The 17,233-nt window shown below is 34.6% G+C and overlaps 7 protein-coding genes across 7 annotated transcripts; 4 read left to right on the top strand and 3 right to left on the bottom strand.

Annotated features, from left to right (window-relative positions):
• Positions 1-1,506: 1,506 nt before the first annotated feature.
• On the top strand, positions 1,507-2,392 carry cubi_02602 (uncharacterized protein; the record flags this gene model as incomplete). The annotated part of the gene is made up of 2 exons (XM_029019613.1): positions 1,507-1,809; positions 1,883-2,392. The coding sequence occupies 2 exons, from the start codon at positions 1,507-1,509 to the stop codon at positions 2,390-2,392; spliced, it is 813 nt and encodes a 270-aa protein (XP_028874733.1).
• A 206-nt stretch (positions 2,393-2,598) lies between these two features.
• Positions 2,599-4,980, top strand: cubi_02601 (splicing related protein; the record flags this gene model as incomplete). Its single annotated transcript, XM_029019612.1, has 1 exon — positions 2,599-4,980. One exon carries the CDS (start codon positions 2,599-2,601, stop codon positions 4,978-4,980), a length of 2,382 nt encoding a protein of 793 aa, XP_028874732.1.
• A 240-nt stretch (positions 4,981-5,220) lies between these two features.
• Positions 5,221-9,430, top strand: cubi_02600 (ATP-binding cassette protein 3; the record flags this gene model as incomplete). Its single annotated transcript, XM_029019611.1, has 2 exons — positions 5,221-9,057; positions 9,116-9,430. 2 exons carry the CDS (start codon positions 5,221-5,223, stop codon positions 9,428-9,430), a joined length of 4,152 nt encoding a protein of 1,383 aa, XP_028874731.1.
• A 120-nt stretch (positions 9,431-9,550) lies between these two features.
• Positions 9,551-11,575, bottom strand: cubi_02599 (SAC3 GANP domain-containing protein; the record flags this gene model as incomplete). The annotated part of the gene is made up of 1 exon (XM_029019610.1): positions 9,551-11,575. The coding sequence occupies one exon, from the start codon at positions 11,573-11,575 to the stop codon at positions 9,551-9,553; it is 2,025 nt and encodes a 674-aa protein (XP_028874730.1).
• Positions 11,576-11,651: 76 nt separating this feature from the next.
• cubi_02598 (uncharacterized protein) lies at positions 11,652-13,325 on the bottom strand (the record flags this gene model as incomplete). The annotated part of the gene is made up of 2 exons (XM_029019609.1): positions 11,652-11,833; positions 12,080-13,325. 2 exons carry the CDS (start codon positions 13,323-13,325, stop codon positions 11,652-11,654), a joined length of 1,428 nt encoding a protein of 475 aa, XP_028874729.1.
• A 247-nt stretch (positions 13,326-13,572) lies between these two features.
• cubi_02597 (splicing factor 3A subunit) lies at positions 13,573-15,314 on the top strand (the record flags this gene model as incomplete). Its single annotated transcript, XM_029019608.1, has 3 exons — positions 13,573-13,651; positions 13,733-13,837; positions 13,897-15,314. 3 exons carry the CDS (start codon positions 13,573-13,575, stop codon positions 15,312-15,314), a joined length of 1,602 nt encoding a protein of 533 aa, XP_028874728.1.
• A 296-nt stretch (positions 15,315-15,610) lies between these two features.
• On the bottom strand, positions 15,611-17,194 carry cubi_02596 (uncharacterized protein; the record flags this gene model as incomplete). The annotated part of the gene is made up of 1 exon (XM_029019607.1): positions 15,611-17,194. The coding sequence occupies one exon, from the start codon at positions 17,192-17,194 to the stop codon at positions 15,611-15,613; it is 1,584 nt and encodes a 527-aa protein (XP_028874727.1).
• Between the last annotated feature and the right edge of the window lie 39 nt (positions 17,195-17,233).

Raw genomic sequence — 17,233 nt, 5'->3', positions numbered from 1 at the left:
AATTCAAGTTATCTTTGAGTATTCAAACTTTAAATAATTTTAAATAAAAACTTAACTAAAAAATTAATTCAAATGAGTATTTAATTTAAATAAATATTTATTTTATATTGAAGTAATAGGAAAATTGCCATGTAAAAAACTTATTTTTTGTATGCATGCATTTATGTGTTGCCCGCTCAAACATAAATATTAATTATAATTAATAAATTAGTTCTTGAGAGGAAAATTACAAAAATTCAGTTTTTTGTGGCATCCTGAATTATCAATGACCTCTGAATTTCTAGTGATTTACAATAAATATTCTTTTTTGTATTGCACACATCTAATATTATCCACTTCTCTCCTATTTGTCCAGATTCATCTAATGAAATGTTTTCAAATCATTATTACCACTCAATGAAATTTTATCATTTTTTTGATTCATAGATATCTATTAATTATGATAAAAAGAACCAAATAATGGCTTAGCTGGTGAAGAATGTGGAGATAATTCGATTATCTATTATACTTACTCTGTAAACCGTATTACTTTCTACTTTGAAAATTTGGGGTAAATTTTGAAACTTTCATTAGAAAAAAAGATGTTGACTAGAATATAACTATTATCATTGTTAGGTTCCTAATAAAAATATCTGTGGAACCAATATAGATCAAGCATAGCAACATATTGAAAAATCTAAATGGTGAGAAAAGTGAAAGTCTTAGTAATAAAAGCAAAATCCCATGATTTGTTGCTATTTTGCTGATTACCCAAAACAATTTGTATCTGGAAAATATCCACCTAACTCATTGAAAGATGTAAATAGAACAATTAAAAATGTTATTAATTTATTTATTTTGATGAAAACAATTTGTAAAATAAAGAATATGAGAGTTATAAATAAAGTATTAAGAATCTATCTGTACAATAATTCCAAAGTTACTCTCTTATTTAAATAAACCAGGTATAAAATCTAACATTAGAATAAGGTATAAATAAAAATAACCTATTTACAAAGTATATATAAGAGTGTAATATACTTTAATTAAATTTCCCATTTCATATTTTATTTTCAATGTCTAATGTAATTATGAAAGATTGATTAGTTATATTATTGACAATTACACAATAACCCGAGGACAACTTATTCTAAAAATATTTACTAAGATTCTGTAGAAGATTTTATAGAAAATACAAAATGTATGCATTATATTTATAGAAAAAATCTTGATAGAATTGAAAATACAACTGCATTCTGTAGTTGTTCTAGTTAAAGAATAAAAGGTTAGCTCAGAAACATACAAAAATTAATAACTAAAAACCCTCAATATCTACCAATAATGAACCTTAATGAAAAGAAACTCATATTGGAAGATTTTGGAACCATCCCCTTAGGCTAGCATTATTTTATTTCAGTAAAAATAATATTAGGTATAGTAAAATAAAAAGGAAAAGCCCGCCAAAATCTACTTAAATCGGTTTAATTATTAGAAAAATATTGTTAGGTTAATACAAAAAATAAGTAAATGTCAAATGAAGAGAAACCGTTTTCATATTTAATACACAAAGTACTGAATATTTTGCAGTCAAATGCAACTCCATTAAGAAGAAAGGAAATACATAGTTTACTTTATAAGGATGGAGTACAAATATCTCTAGAAAGTGATTTTTGGACAAAAATACACTTGCACGACAGAGTATTTTTGGACCAGGCAACAGGTAAATACAGTTATAAATCTCCATATGATAAGCTAAATAGTGAGATTTCTCTGTTGGCATTTGTGAGGCAGCATCAAGATGGTCTTTTAATCGATGAGGAGCTATTGAAGGTAAGTACCCTTAAAATCGAATCAAATTTTCGTGTAAATTGTAGAATTTTGTTGATTATTAACTTTATTTTAGACAAATCCCAGCATGGAGAGATGGATTCGAAACTTAATGTGCAAAAAAGCAGTTAGGTGTCTCAGACAACAACAAATAGCAGGTAGAATTAGATGTAAGAATGGGGGACTCGCGAGTACAGGATCTTCAACTGGAACAGGTTGCCCCCTCTCATCTCAAAGGCCCTGTGAGTCCTGCTCTTCTCTAAAAGGAATTGTTCTTTACCCCTTAACTGAAAACGTAGGAATCGAAGAAATTAAGATGGATGATGATATTAAGGAAACATGGAAATCTCTAATTCATAAGAAAGGAATGAATTTGGAGGATATTATTCGCACTACAAGAGGTGAAATGGCAGTTAGAAAACTTCTTGGCCTTGACAAAACTTCCAATTGCTCTGAACCCACTTCCAAAAGACGACAAAACAAGTCTTCATCCTCTAACGGAACCGAACTAAAACGAAGAAGAATCAAAATTAAGAACTCGCACATTTTCAACAACTCAGATGAGCTTTTTTCTTTTAATACCTAGCCTTCCTTTTCATTTATAGCTTCTTTGATCATTTTTTCATTTATTCTGTTCTTCAAACTTCAATTTTTAAGCATGCTCATTTTTTGGCGCTCACGTCACAATGGACTGAGCGGGAAAATTTCATATCGGTATAGAAAGAATTTATAGTTGAAATAAAAACAAAAAGAAAAAGTTGGACGAATCCTTGATTAATTTGTCTTGGAAGAATGACAACGAACATTTTTGCAGGTAATACAGGAGATGAAGCTAGCTCATCTAGAATAATTATAAAAAATCTTCCAAGTTATCTTTCAGAAAAAAGATTAAGAGATCATATATCCTCGATTGGGTGCAATATAACTGATGTCAAAATAGTTAAAAAAAGGTCAGAGAGCAATCCAAAAGTAGAATCTAGCAGGAAGTTTGGTTTTGTTGGCTTTTATTCTGAAGAAGATGCAAAAAAAGCTTTAGAATACTTTAATGGAACATTTATTGATACTTCTAGAATTCACGTCCAGTATGCCTTCCCTCCAGGTTCAGATTTACTTCCCAGACCTTGGAGTAAATATTCCGTTGGCAGTTCTCAGTATAACAAGAGGAATAATATTAAAGAAAACACGCAGGTTATTGATAAGGAACCAGTAACTTTAAATAAAGAAGATGATTCGAAGAAAGAAAACTTTAAGAAATGGATTTCTCAAAAGAACTCAAACAAGAGTTGGTTAGACTCCGCAGATCTTTTGGATAATAGTGAAATTAACTCCGTTAAGAAAGATCATTCTAGCAAAGTTTCAAGTGAAATTGTGAAACCTACAAAAGCTGGTGTTTCAAATATAAGGAAGCATATACAATTTTCTGAATCTGAGTCAGATTTAGATTTAGAGTCTGAAACTAAACATGAAACATCTAATGATAATAATGATAACTCCAGTACAAACGTATCAGATTCTGAATTATTATCTGAATCTAATATAAACTCGGAAAATGATCAGGAACCTGAGGAAGTAGTCGATATTGGGGAGCAAATAGCCACATCTCCTGTTGAAACTTCTAGACTAATGGTGCTAAATATTTCCTATTTTACAACAGAAGAAGATTTGAGTAGGTTCTTTTCCAAATGGGGTGAGGTTAAATCAGTAAGTATTATTCGTTCACCAGATTCTGGAGTTTCAAAAGGATATGGATTTGTCCAATATGAGTTTTCTGAGCATGCAATTTCTGCTTTATCTCAAGCTCATTTATCTCTTCTCCATGGAAGAGTCTTAAGAGTGTCTCCAGCTTTCAATAAGCCAACAAAAACAATTACTGATTCTTTAAACGAATCCAATGTAATAATACACTCCAATTATAAACTCAAGGCTTTAAACAAGAAAAAAGAATCCTCAACAGACAAAAAAACTTGGAATTTGCTTTATATTAGTGGGAATTCAGCAGTTAATGCTTTTATAGATAATGAGGATATTAAAAAACATGAAATTGTTGATGTGCAAGCTCCAGATTTAGCCTCTAGAGTATCTTTAATGGAAACTCACGTGATTTCCGCCACAAAAGAGTGGTTAAAAAAAGAGGGAATTTCTGTTAGAGCTTTTGAGGTGGAAGGAAGTGATATATTTTCAGCAAAATTAAAATTTGAGGGAGTTGAGAATACAGAAAGGAGCAGGGATACTATCATCATTAAACATCTACCTTCAGAGCAAGTAACATTATCTGAACTTCAAAAAATTTGTTCTCCTTTTGGTAGAATCAACAGATTATGCTTAAGTCCAAGCAAAACTATTGCGATAGTACAGTTTTTAGACGAGTCCTCAGCAGACTCTGCTTTTAAGAGATTGGCATTTAAAAGATTCAAAAGTGTTCCATTATACGTAGAATGGGCACCTGTTTGTTTGTTTGTCTCAGAAACAGAAACCCAAGAACAAAAAGAATCGGGAAATATACTTTTGAATAAAGAAGCTTTGAAAAATGACGAAGATTTGGACAATACAAATGCCGTCCACGTATTTGTCAAGAATTTGAGTTTTGAGACTACAAAAAAAGCTCTTGAAAATCTCTTTAAGGGAGTTGAAGGATTTAAAGGAGCTACAATTACAATGAAGTCTCATTCAGACTCTGATGGAAATATTATCAAGAAATCAATGGGTTATGGTTTCCTTGAATTTAAAACAAACGAAAATGCCAAAGAGTGTGTCAAAAGGATGCAATCAATCACTTTGGATGGACACACATTGGAACTCAAAATCTCTAAGAGCTCCAAAACTTCTCAAGTGGTTAGTAACACTTCACTCCCTTACGGAACCAAGCTTAACGATATTGGAGTAAAAAATGTATCAAATAAACTTCTTATCAAGAATCTTCCATTCCAAGCAACTAAATCTGACATTATGTCCTTATTCAACTCTGTGGGTACAGTGACTTCTATTAGAATCCCAAAAAAATCAGATGGAACAAACAAGGGATACTGTTTTGTCGAATTTCTTGGGAAATTAGAGGCTATTTCAGCATTAGAACAGTTCCAACATACTCACTTGTACGGCAGACATTTGATTATTGAGGTGGCAGAGAACGACGATGACTCTTCTTCTAAGAAAAAAAAAATAAAAAGTAGCTAACAATGTAAATAACACTCGACTAGTATAGGCATATTTATTAAACACAATTTATATGGTTTTTACTTTCATTTTGGTTTATTGATGACTAATTTTCCTGTTTCCTTCCTTTTATCCACTTTGTGCCTTTGTTTTCTGTTTTTAACATTTGTTTCTTGGCGCCTAAAATAGATAATGTTTGCATGCAGGTAATTTGCATGCATATAGAGCAAATATTAAAGATAGCTCCCCACACACACACATATGAAGTCATTTGATGTAGAAGAAGTGGAGTCTAAGGTTAATGGAAAGGAGAGTGAAAAAGACTTTCAAAGTAACACAACTTTAGGGAAAAACGCGGATTTTGAAGAAAATGAGAAGGTAGAGAACGAAATAAACTTTGAAGCTAAGTTTTTCAGTCGAAGAAATTTGGTAAAGATTACAATAGGTTCTGTTTTGAGTGTTTTAAGTGGGATTTCGATTCCTCTGTTTTTGCTTTACTTCGGGTTAGCATTACAGAAAATACCCCATAGTTTAAATTATTCTAAAGAGCAATACCATGATTTCATGCAATATATATACTGTTTAATTGGGGTGACTTTAAATTCATTCTTTTCAGGATGGCTCTCTATTGCCATATTTGAAACTCTTGCAGAAAATTTTGTAAAAAATATAAAGAGAGAAAGCTTTCAATACTTATTACAAATGGATGAAGATTGGCATAGAGATAATGACCATGGTTCAGTTTCTTCAAAAATGATAGCAAACTGTGCATTAATTAGAGAAGGGTATGGAATCAAGTTTTCTCAATTAATTTCAAATGTCTCACAGTTTTTATTTGGTTTTGTTGTGGGTTTTTACAGAGGATGGAGAATGGCACTCGTAATGTCGGCTTCTCTTCCATTAGTAGCTGCTGCTGGATTTTTAATAACAAAAATACATAAGTCTTGGGGAACAAATACCCAAAAAGTTTATTCTAAGTCTGGGACCTTGGCATATGAAACTTTAAATAATATAAAATTGGTTAAATCCTATTGTTTGGAATCCTATATGTTTAATAAATACTATAAAGTGGTTACGGAAGTTGAGAATGTAGGTCAAAAAGCATCTATATTTGTTTCTCTTGGAATGGGGTTTGTTTCCTTGGTTGTTTTCTCATCTTACTCACTTGGATTTTGGTATGGAGGAGTATTGGTAGCGGATTCAATGGATTCAGGATGTACTTCTATGGAAGATTTAAGCTGTTTTACAGTTGCAAATGTATTCAGTATATTTTTTGTGATAACAAACGCTTCAATTGCACTTGGACAATCCACTCCTTCTTTGGGAAGCTTAGTAAAAGGTTCTGTTGCCTTTAAAGAACTTTCAAAGCTCTTTAAGACACCTCGAGTTAGAAACCAAAGGGAAGCTTTGAAGTTTGGTAGCATAAATGGAGAGTTTAAGTTCAAAGACGTTTCATTTAATTACCCTGGAACAGAAAAAATAATACTCAAAAATTTTAATCTGACATTTCAACCAGGCAAAGTTACAGCTTTAATAGGAGGAAGTGGATGTGGTAAATCCAGCATACTAAAACTAATACTCAGACTTTATGATCCAGATAAAGGAAAGATACTTTTAGATAGATTAGACATTAAAAAGTATGATTTGGCTTTTTTAAGGGAACAAATTACTATTGTTGATCAGGAAAGTAAGTTATTTAATGACACAATTCGTCAAAACATCTTATATGGCAATAAAAATGCTAGTGAAGAAGAAATTGAAAAAGCTCTTAAACTGTCTCAAGCTTGGGATTTTATTAATTCCTTTAAGGATGGATTAGATACTCCTGTGGGAAACCAAGGTAGTCTTTTAAGTGGGGGACAGAGACAAAGAATTGCAATTGCGAGAGCTATTGTAAGGAATTCTTCAGTTATCATCTTGGATGAAGCAACATCAGGATTGGATGTAAGAACAGAATCTTTGTTTACACAGGCATTTCAAAAACACATCTCAGAAAAAAGAATAACAGTAATCATGATTGCTCATAGGCTACAGACAATCAGCTTTGCAGACCAAATAGTAGTACTTGATAGTAGCCCAACTGAGGGAATTAAGATCTTGGAACAGGGCTCTAGATCTGAATTGGAAAGCCAAAACAACGGAATTTATTCCAATCTAATCTTTAGAGTAAGTGGAAAAGATTTGGGGACTCAAAGCCAAAGTAAACCTCAGCTATTGAGCTCAGTTAGTGATAAGACATTAACCAAATTAGCAACTTTCTATTCTAATAATTCCAGTAAAAGTACAACCAGGCATTACTCACTTTGTAGCTTTGAGAGTCTGAATCAGGGATTATGTATTGCACAAAAAGATACAAAGGACTACAATTTAATGGTCAAAGACCTATTCAATGATAACTTGAGAGCTTTATCTGTGAAACTTCCTAAGGTTTCATCACTCAAAATATTATTACTACTCAAAAAAGATATTCATTTTCTTATTTTGGGGATCATTTCTGCATCAATTCAAGGAGCCAGTTTTCCAATGATGGGATATTTAATAGGAAAATTCGTAACTTCAGGGACACTTCCAACTTCAGATCTGGTAAGGACTGAAACAGGTAAATACAGTTTATATTTCCTTTTTCTAGCAATCTTAATCTTTTTGACAACTTTTGCACAAAACTCATTTCTACAGATCTCAGGGGAGCGTCTGATTAAAAGGCTAAGAGCAGAATGCTTCTATTCTTTGCTCTACCAAGATATCCAATTCCATGAAGAGCCAAATCAAAGTGCTATTAAACTTTGCGAGGTTTTGGCAGAAGATACCAGGCTAGCGAAGAGTTTGGTTGGAGAAAATATTGGACTTTATACTCAAAATATAGTCACAGTTTTGCTTGGGTTTGTAATATCTTTTACAAGTTCTATGGAACTTACCCTAATCATTCTTGGGTTCTTTCTTCTGTTAATCCCTACAGGATTTGCTCAATCAAAGATTATTAAAGGGAGTACTAATAGAGATATTGAAATTCACTCAGAATCTTCACGTAAGCAGTCTGTTACCTATATCCAGGAGATTCTCCAGATGCATACCATTATTAAGCTTTTCAATTTACAACAAGAATTCATTGGTAAGTACAGAAGAAGTACTCGTTTTGAGTACTTTAAAGGAGTGATGGACTCGCATCTCCTTGGTCTTTGTTGGGGTTTCGGCCAAGCCGTTCAAAACACTGCTCAAAGCTTTGGATTATGGTATGGAAGTAGAATGACTATTAATCAGAAGATTGGAATAGGAGAACTAGTTCAAACTATTCTAGTTTTAATACTAACTGCAGCCTCAGTATGTAGGTCACAGATATATGCTACTGACAAAAAGAAGGCAAAGATCTCGGCCAACAAGATCTTTTCTTATATTGATAGAACTCCCATTATGAGAAACAGGTACTACATAAGTATGGATGAGAGATGTCTTAAAGACTTTTCTTTATCAAGAGATCAAAGATCACAAGAGTCCATTTTGGAAGGTAAAATAAAGACTAAGTTACAAAGGTTCAGAAAATTCATTAAGGCTAAAGAGTTTGCTACAATCACTCCCAACAAGCTGGAGGTTTTGTTGTCTGGAGGAGACTATTGTGCTCACCGCTCAGAAATTGATCCAAGAAGAGGAGAGATAGTTTTCAAAAACGTTAGCTTTAGCTATTCAGAGAACTCTGAAAGCTTAATTCTTTCTAAAGTTAACTTTACAATCAAAAGTGGTGAATTTGTTGCAATGGTTGGAAAGAGTGGATCTGGAAAAAGTACTATTTTCGAACTTCTCGAAAGGTTTTATCCAATTAATAATCAAATTTCTGAAGAAACAAGAGCTGAGGGCAATGACTACCAGCCAGAAGAAAAACCTCTAATTCTCATTAATTCAATGGATGTTAATGAACTGGATGTAGGAGAACTCAGGTCTAACATCTCTTATGTACAACAGAATCCGATTTTGTTTTCTGGAACTATTCAAGAGAATATTCTTTTAGGTAGGATGGAGGCCTCCATAGAAGAAGTGGAGGAGGCAGCAAGGATGGCTCAAGCTTACGATTTCATTATGGAACTTCCAAAAGGCTTCCATACAAGGGTAAGTTAAGACTAAAAAGACATATTAAGTCCAATTGTTATAACTTCCACTATTTTAGGTTGGAGAAGGAGGCACTGAGCTTTCCGTGGGTCAGAAACAAAGGATAAATCTAGCAAGAGCTTTCATCAAAAACTCCTCAGTTCTTATATTGGATGAACCAACAGCATCTTTGGATATTGAGAATGAAGTCTCTATTATGAAGTCCATATATTCATACTCAAAGGAGAGGAATTCCACAGTCTTGTTAATAACCCATAGACTTGGAACAATTCAGAATTGTGATAGAATCCTACTATTAAGTGAAGACCTAGAAAACGGAGGAAGTACAATACTGGAGCAAGGGACGCATTTGGAGGTAAGTTATAAGGCATAAGCTAATGAAAATTTAAAAGAAAAATCTAATAACTTAAAATATCTTAGTTGATGGAACTAAATGGGATATATAAACATATGTATTTAGCTAATTCAAAAGTCTAAGTAATTAAAATGATCTTCATCCAAGTGCTTGAACCTTTCTGTTTAGAAGAAGAGGTGAAGAAGAGAATACAGCAAAACTTGCCTTGCAATCGAGCTTTAGTTCACTAATTGGAGAGCTTGGGTGTGTAAAAACAGCTTTCTGAGAAGTTAGAAATTTATGACACTCTAGATTTGATTCAAATCCAAGGCTGGAGGTAAGTACAGAGATCTCAATAAAGCGGAATGCTTTGGTCATAGTAGTAAGGGCCACAATAAGCTGTCTATTACGAAATATTTCAAATAGAAACCTGGAATTCCAAGGAGCCTTTCTACACAACTTAAAATACCTGTAGTAGTTACCTTCCATAAGTGCTTTACACACCTGAATTGCAAAAGAAATTCCTTTGAAATTCTTATATGGCTGTGCTTCATCCAAGACACGAATTAAATCAGCCTTCATATTTTGAAGAGTTACATAAATAATGTAATAACATAAGAATTCCTCTCTATTGGATCCTTCAAATTTCACGAGTCCAAGAGAGTAAAGTTCTTTTAGACGAGCTTGGCATTGGTTAAACTGACCAAGATCATGATTTTCCAATGCAACTCTGGCATTAAGCTCGTATACTTGAATGGTGAATAGGTTCTTGATTCCTTGAACAGTCAAATCCTGGCGAATGGATCTAAACTGCTCTTCTAAGTATTTCCAGTCATATTTCTTCTGCTTTTGGGTACTCAAACTTTGAGAATTGGTATAGTTAAGATAATTATTGTATACAAAGTCAAGAGATTTTCTCAAGATATGTTCTGGTCTGACCAAATTAGGGTCTGGAGAGGATGTGAGCCTAAGGTACTGTTTCTCTAAAGCATTAGAGAGACCGACAATCTTTTCAGTACTTTTCCCAAGAGCTAGAATTTGTTGCCAAGAAAGCCTTTTGTTTCCATTTGCATCCAATATGTATCCATCTCCTTCATACTTACTAAACTGACCATTTGTGGAGGTTGGGAAAGTGTAGTTTGAAACAAAATTAAACTGGTTTGATTGATCTAAATAATTACTTTTTGAGACGGATTCTGGTTTAGTGGATACATCATTCCCAAATAAGTTTTCAGTATTTTTGCCATGCTTCCTCTGCTTTAAATGCTTAATTTGCTTCCCATCTTTCTCTTGATCAGTTGTGTGGATCTCTCTAGCTCTTTTAGTTTTTAAAGGTGGAAAGCTTTCCTCATTTTTGTAACAGGAAGAGTTGGCTTCATTCTTCATAAGCTCAGTATCGAGTTGAGAATTAAATCTTCTTCTTGAAGATGGAGTTAGCTTGGATACGACGGTTGGATTAGGTGAGGTTTCACTAGGATGATCGATATCCTCACTCTGATCGAGATTCTTGACTTTAAAGTTTTGGATAACTTCTCTCTTGGGAAGGTTCTGGAGGTCCCAGTCTATGACTTTATTGGAGTTCTTGTAACGCTCAGAAATATGTTGTGAGTATGCAGAAAGCTTTTGGTTCCACTCAATGTCCTCCTTTGAAGTACCATTTGATCTATATGTGCTAAAGAGTCTGTAAATCCAGTTTTGGAGACCTTTGGACTTGTTTATTGAGACTGCTGAAGTTTGAAATTGCTTCGTATCCTTATTATGTAGAGAACTCTTTTGCTGCTTTTGCTTCTGTTCTCTAAACTCTTTTGGGTTTGAAGCAGCTTGAAACTCTATCTCACTCTGTGCTTGAATCGCATTTTGAATGTATCCTGTCCTTTCTAACTCACTAACGCAGCTATGAGCATATTGAGAGGATGTCGCATCATCCAAGCCATTTGCCTTGTAGGCTTTAAAGTAGTAGTCGTAGTAGTGAGCCTTGTACCAGTCTTCTAGGGATTTCTGGGCTGGGGGTGGGATTGTCTGAACGGAACCATTTGGATTTCGTATGTCTTGGGTTCCTTGAGACAATATCTGCAAAGAACCATTGGAGCCGCCACTAGACTGATTCCAACCTCGAATAGCCCTATTACCAACGCGAAACCCAGTAATTAAAGATGCCTGATCGGTTGGATTTTGCTGATTCATATATTCCTTTGAATCTCAAATACCTTTGTTTTGTTACCAATATAAGAAAGGCTTGGCGCCTAATTCCGCCAAGGTTTTATTTATGCTTATCAGTGTGTGATTTTTTAAGAATTCGGAGGATTGAGGGGAGTGAAATAGCTAGGGAGCAGAGTGCAACCAAAAAACTAATGAGTAGCTCACCTATATCGTTTCTGAGTAGTTTCCTGACCTCTGGGTGTATCCCAATTTGATAAACTAGGTATCTCTGTGTTAGTCCCCCTAATATAAAAGAAAGATAAATACGTCCAGAGCCTTTTTCAAAAAGGAAATACAGGAGGGATTGAAACATTTTTTTCGGTCTTTGATTGGAGAGTGCTGGCCTTAGTAGGGTGAAGATAAATGAGAGGCAATAAATAACTTGTAGTACCATAGTCAGCCCATTACTTAGCAGTAGTGACATGCAACCGCCATAGCGGAAAAGCAGTATTAGTGTCACATGCATGCAATACATGACCATACAGAAACGCCGGTATGCAGAAATTTGGTCCATGCCGCCTAAAGAGAGCATAAAAGTTTCAAGGATTCCATGGATAGAGAGTATTCCAAGTATGTAGAGATTGGCTGAGAATAGCTGAATATTTTCAGGCCTGACCCAGTTTTGGCCAAATAAAATACTGAGGAGGTTTTTGGAAACTGGTGGACCAAAACATATTGCTAGGATCCCAATGGAGGTAGAGAAAAACAGGAGCTCTCTGAGTGGGGTAAGTTGTACTTGAAAGTGGTTCATTGACTTACTATTATTAGTGTCAAGCTTAACTTCTCTGAAGCGTTCTGTTGCAATTTCTTCAATTGGAGCAAATAGAACCCTAGTAACAATGTTGGCCAGGTTGGAGATAACTCCGTAGTCACTCCATTCTTTGGCGGAAAAAAGGCGAAGTAAGAGTATTTTGTCAGTTTCCTGTAAAACAGTTGATTGGATGCTGGTGAGAATTTGTTGTTTAAGTATATTTTTGTGGTTTTTCAGAAAAAACTGTGATTTGGAGGATGTCCCTAAGGCCCCTGGGAGAATGATGAGATCTTTGGACCAGCCGGAAGTCTTGAAACAGGCGAACAAAGTTGAGACAAGAAAAACTGAGGAGTATATAAACTGGCCGATAGAGTAGTAGAGAATGTCCAAATTGGAACGTTTGAATATTACAAAAAATATGAGTAATACGCTCTTGGATATACCGGAAAACATTTCAATGACACTTCTGAGGAATACCTGCTCTTTTTTAATTAGGTTAAAGATTAAAGGCTCAGAAATAGATTCAATAATCGAAGAGATTCCTGCCAATATTACAGAAATATTAAACTGTTTGACAAGCCTATTGTCCAAAACTATGTTTGAAGGAGGATTTGACATCCAGATTAAGCTCATTACCAAGGAAAGGATGCTTGTTAATGCAATAGAAAGCCAACATACATTGATACTACTCTGTAAAATAATATGATAAGAATTCTCTTCTTTGTTCAGTTGGGTAGTCTCAGAAAGAGCCACTCTCCGAAAACATTTCTTGTTTAAGGATTGAGATAAGTTCGTAATTAACGCAATACTTACAAAACCGATTCCAAATAACTCTGGATCTATCTTCTTTGCCAGATAAATATTAAGGACGAAACTTGACAATTTGGAGACCACACTCCCAATAACAAAAAGAAACGCTCCCACTAAGGCAGAGTCACATCTTTGGAATAACGCTTTTTTCAGTGAAATTCCTGCTATTTTCATTCTTTATTACTCTGTTCCTCTTCATGCTAACTTTCGGGGGTTCCCGCCAAAATTGCAGGTAAATTGGCAGAAAAAATAATGGCATTAAAGTTAGTGGTCAAAAAGAGGTATCTATTTAGAGCTAAAGGAGGAGTAGGAAATTTACAGAAAGTGATCAAGGAGAGTTGTGTGGGAACTGGGAGAAATGAGCTCGTTTATTATTGAGAGATGCCGATCCTTGTGCGAAGAGACCGAGATTCTGGAGAAAATGGTGGTTATACTTTTTAGTAAGCTTCCAAGGGACTCGGTAACTTCATTAGTAATAGAAACTGCGATAAAGCAATTGGGTAAGTTGGATTTCTAGTCTGCTGGGATTTCTCAGAAGCCTTGGACTGATTTTAAATTTGAATTAACTATTTTCATATTAGGGATTCAAATTCAAAGTAATTCAAAAGAGATACTTTCTTTGTATCTAGATCATTCAGGGAAAAGAAAGAGCGAAATTTCTTATATTGGAGGTTCTAACATGAATGGTAAGTTAATTTTCTTTGATTTATTCTGTATTTTGGTTGATTACAAATTATTACTTTAGATACAAAGCCGGGATCAAAAGAATCTTTATGGACAAATTTCTACAGTTCGATAAAGTCAGCAACTTCTTCAGAAGGGGCCCCTTACGACTTAATAAGGCAATCTAAGTACGACACCAGATCAAAAGCTTTGGAGGAACTGGTAGTTGAAACTATTCGAGAAGTAGAGCTTGACGATATATTTGTTCCTGAAGAAGACCTTGGGAGAAGATTATACTTGGAACAGCATTATAGCAGGTACATTAATCTAAAGAAGTTAAAGAACTATAGAGAAACAACTTATATTAATAACGAGCTGGAAAGATTAAGAAGAAAAGGCAGGATTGTGGATAATAATACACAAGCTGGGATAGTTTTTGAGGAAATGGATTTTGACACATACTTGAAGGTTTTTGATCAGTTCTCAAGTATTCCAAGATACTTCAAGTATAGGGATAGTGATTATGATGATTATATTGTAAATTTATTGGATTATTTGCGAGGATTTTTTCTAAAGACACATCCTTTGTTGGATGATGGGATAATTCAGGACGAGCTAAATAAAGATTTTGAACAGGCCTGGGAAAATGGGTTGATGGCAGATTGGAGGGTTCCTACTAATGAGATGCTTTACTATTCTAAACCTTTCGACAAACTATTTTTTTCAGAAGGAACTTTCAATTCCCATATAAAGAGTAAACATTACAAAAGAGAATATTCCAAATACTCGGAGCTTTCTAGTGAGGAAAAAGCCAGAATAAAGGAAAAAAGCTTGGAACAAGATAAAATTATAGCCAGAAAGGAGTTTTTTATTGGAAAGTTTTCCCAACTTCTCTCAATACAGAGAAGAGAAGCAATTGATCATGTTAATAAACTACAAAGCAGCACTAGAGAAGAGCTGGAGATAGATAAAGAGCTAGAGATGAAAAACGGTGATTTGGAATCTCTGATAGCAGAGTTACAAGAATCCCTGGATAAACAAAAGACGAAGGAAAGTAAAAATTCGAATAATGCAGCCTACGACTCTGACTCAGATGATGAATTTGATGAGCTTCAAGACAAAGTCTATAATCCCTTAAAGCTTCCTCTTGGGCCTGATGGCAGACCAATGCCATATTGGCTTTACAAGTTGAATGGTTTAGGAATTGAATTTAAATGTGAGATTTGTGGAAATTGTAGTTACTGGGGAAGGAGAGCATTTGAAAGACATTTTTCAGAGACTAGGCACGCCAATGGGCTAAATGCCCTGGGAATTCCAAATACTTGCCACTTTAAAGAAATTACAAAGATTTCAGATGCTCAGGAGCTTTACTCGGCTCTTTGTAAGCAAGCAAAAGACCTTTCATTCGACGATCAAAACTACGTTGAAATGGAAGATTCCCAAGGTAATATCTTACCTCTTAAGTCCTTTCAAGATTTATTCAGACAGGGACTTATATAGTAGTGTTCAAATTAAATTTAGATATTACATTTTTTTCTTTATACTTTTTTCTTCCCTCTTCCTTTCTTTTATACCGGTTTTCCATGCATATCTGCACACTTTTTTTTGGCCACATGCAATTATGCAAATTATTGCAAGTAAAAATACCGGTATATTTACGTCTGTACAATTGCATGTGGATAATGATAGAAGCAATTTTTATATAATAGAAAAGAGCGAAATTTAAAGTGATTAGAAAGAATATTATTAAAGTTTAACCAAATTCAAAATTAAAAATTAAATCCAAGGCTAATTAATTAGATAGAAGGTGATTTTGGAGGGTTAGTATTGGCATTGTTTCCAATGGACTTTGTGGAGGGGGATTGGGGTGGTGAAGTTATATGAGTTATGGAAGGAGAATAAGGGTGTGACCTTTGGCTTTTAGTCTCATCCCTGCGAGATTTATTACCCCAATTTGTGTTAATGGTGGGTAAAATCATGTCAGAATTAGTCTCAATTGGGAAGTTCTGGGAAATCTCGGAGGCAAACACTTCTGGAGTGTGGAAGGTTACTGTGTTATTTTTATCATTTGCAAAAGCTTCCCAGTATTCCCAAAGAGATTTTGGAATGCGAATCTTCAAATCAGCTCTGCCTGGAGGTTTGTGAGGAACGAAGCATTTGAGATAGGCAAATCCCTGCGAGTATATATTTCTCATTTCATTATCTGATTCGGGAGGCTCTCCAAGTTCTTTGAGAGTGAATCTTCTTGCTTGGGTTAGAACTCCATCTCCCCAATCAACAAGTAGTTCACAGTCAAGCGCCCATAAATCCCTAACAAGCCTAGCTCCTGGCCAGTTGAAGGTAAGTTTGATATAACAAACATTTACTGGGAGTGGCCTGTGGCTAATGGAGGGAAATACATTTGGGAGAACTGAGGATATGAGCAAAAAAGGTTCTTCAGGATTGCCGATAGTGTTTGTGGATTCTTCTCCTTTTGGTTCACTCATGACATTTTCTACTATGGAAGAGTCAAATTTCGATCCATCTCTTGAGTTAGAAGTGTTAAATAATGGATGGATATTGATTTGAGTATTGGAACCTTTAAACTGTATGAGTTCTTCATAAACATGTTTGGTTGCAGCTCTGAATAAGTTCATTATTTTATTCTGGAGGATATATTCGACATTGGAAGTTGGAATCATATTACTTGAGTTAAAGTTATTCTGAGCAAAGCTATCAATGAATACAGAATTTTGGCTTTCAGTTTCATGGTTAGAACTTGGCAGATAAGCACTTTCGTTCTTTTCTCCGTTCATGTTTCTAGAAAAAATGGGGCCTGTCCTTTTCTCTAGCATAGATTTCTGAGGAGAATTGAACCCACCTTCTTCCGTCTTGTATGGAAAATGCGTAGCATTTCCGTTTTGGTTGTCGAAATCCAGAATACCAATATGTCTCATTACAAGCCTCCAACATGTTGGAGATCTTTGGTAGTGCTCTGTAGCAAATTTTTGTTTTAATATATGTTTGCCACACACTCTACACAAAGTTCTCTCAGTTTTATTCCATTGAAAATCAATCCTAGAATCTCCAACAAATTGGTCACCTCTAGTTACTTTTCGTTCTCGAACATTTTCACACTTTGGAAATTCCCAAATCCTTCCAAACAAACCATCAACAAGTGCAGTATTCTCCGCACCAGCAAGCCTTTGGCTTATTGGGTGGATTATTGCTCTTCTTTCTGGAGAAAGGGATTCCATAGGTACTACAGCCCAATCTGTACCAGAAAATAATACTGGCCCTTTGGACGTTGCCTCAGAAAGAATTGTTCTTCCCCAATTGTTTTTGATATTACTTTCATCCTTTGAACCTTCACCTTTATTTGCTTCAGAAGATACACGCATAGAGTTTTTTTGGAAATCCAATGATTAGATTTCCAAAGA

Source organism: Cryptosporidium ubiquitum (assembly GCF_001865345.1).
Source record: "Cryptosporidium ubiquitum isolate 39726 chromosome Unknown contig_13, whole genome shotgun sequence".
Taxonomy (NCBI): Eukaryota; Apicomplexa; class Conoidasida; order Eucoccidiorida; family Cryptosporidiidae; genus Cryptosporidium; species Cryptosporidium ubiquitum.
The sequence above is the reverse complement of the archived record's forward strand: the minus strand, read 5'-3'. Positions and strand labels throughout refer to the sequence as shown.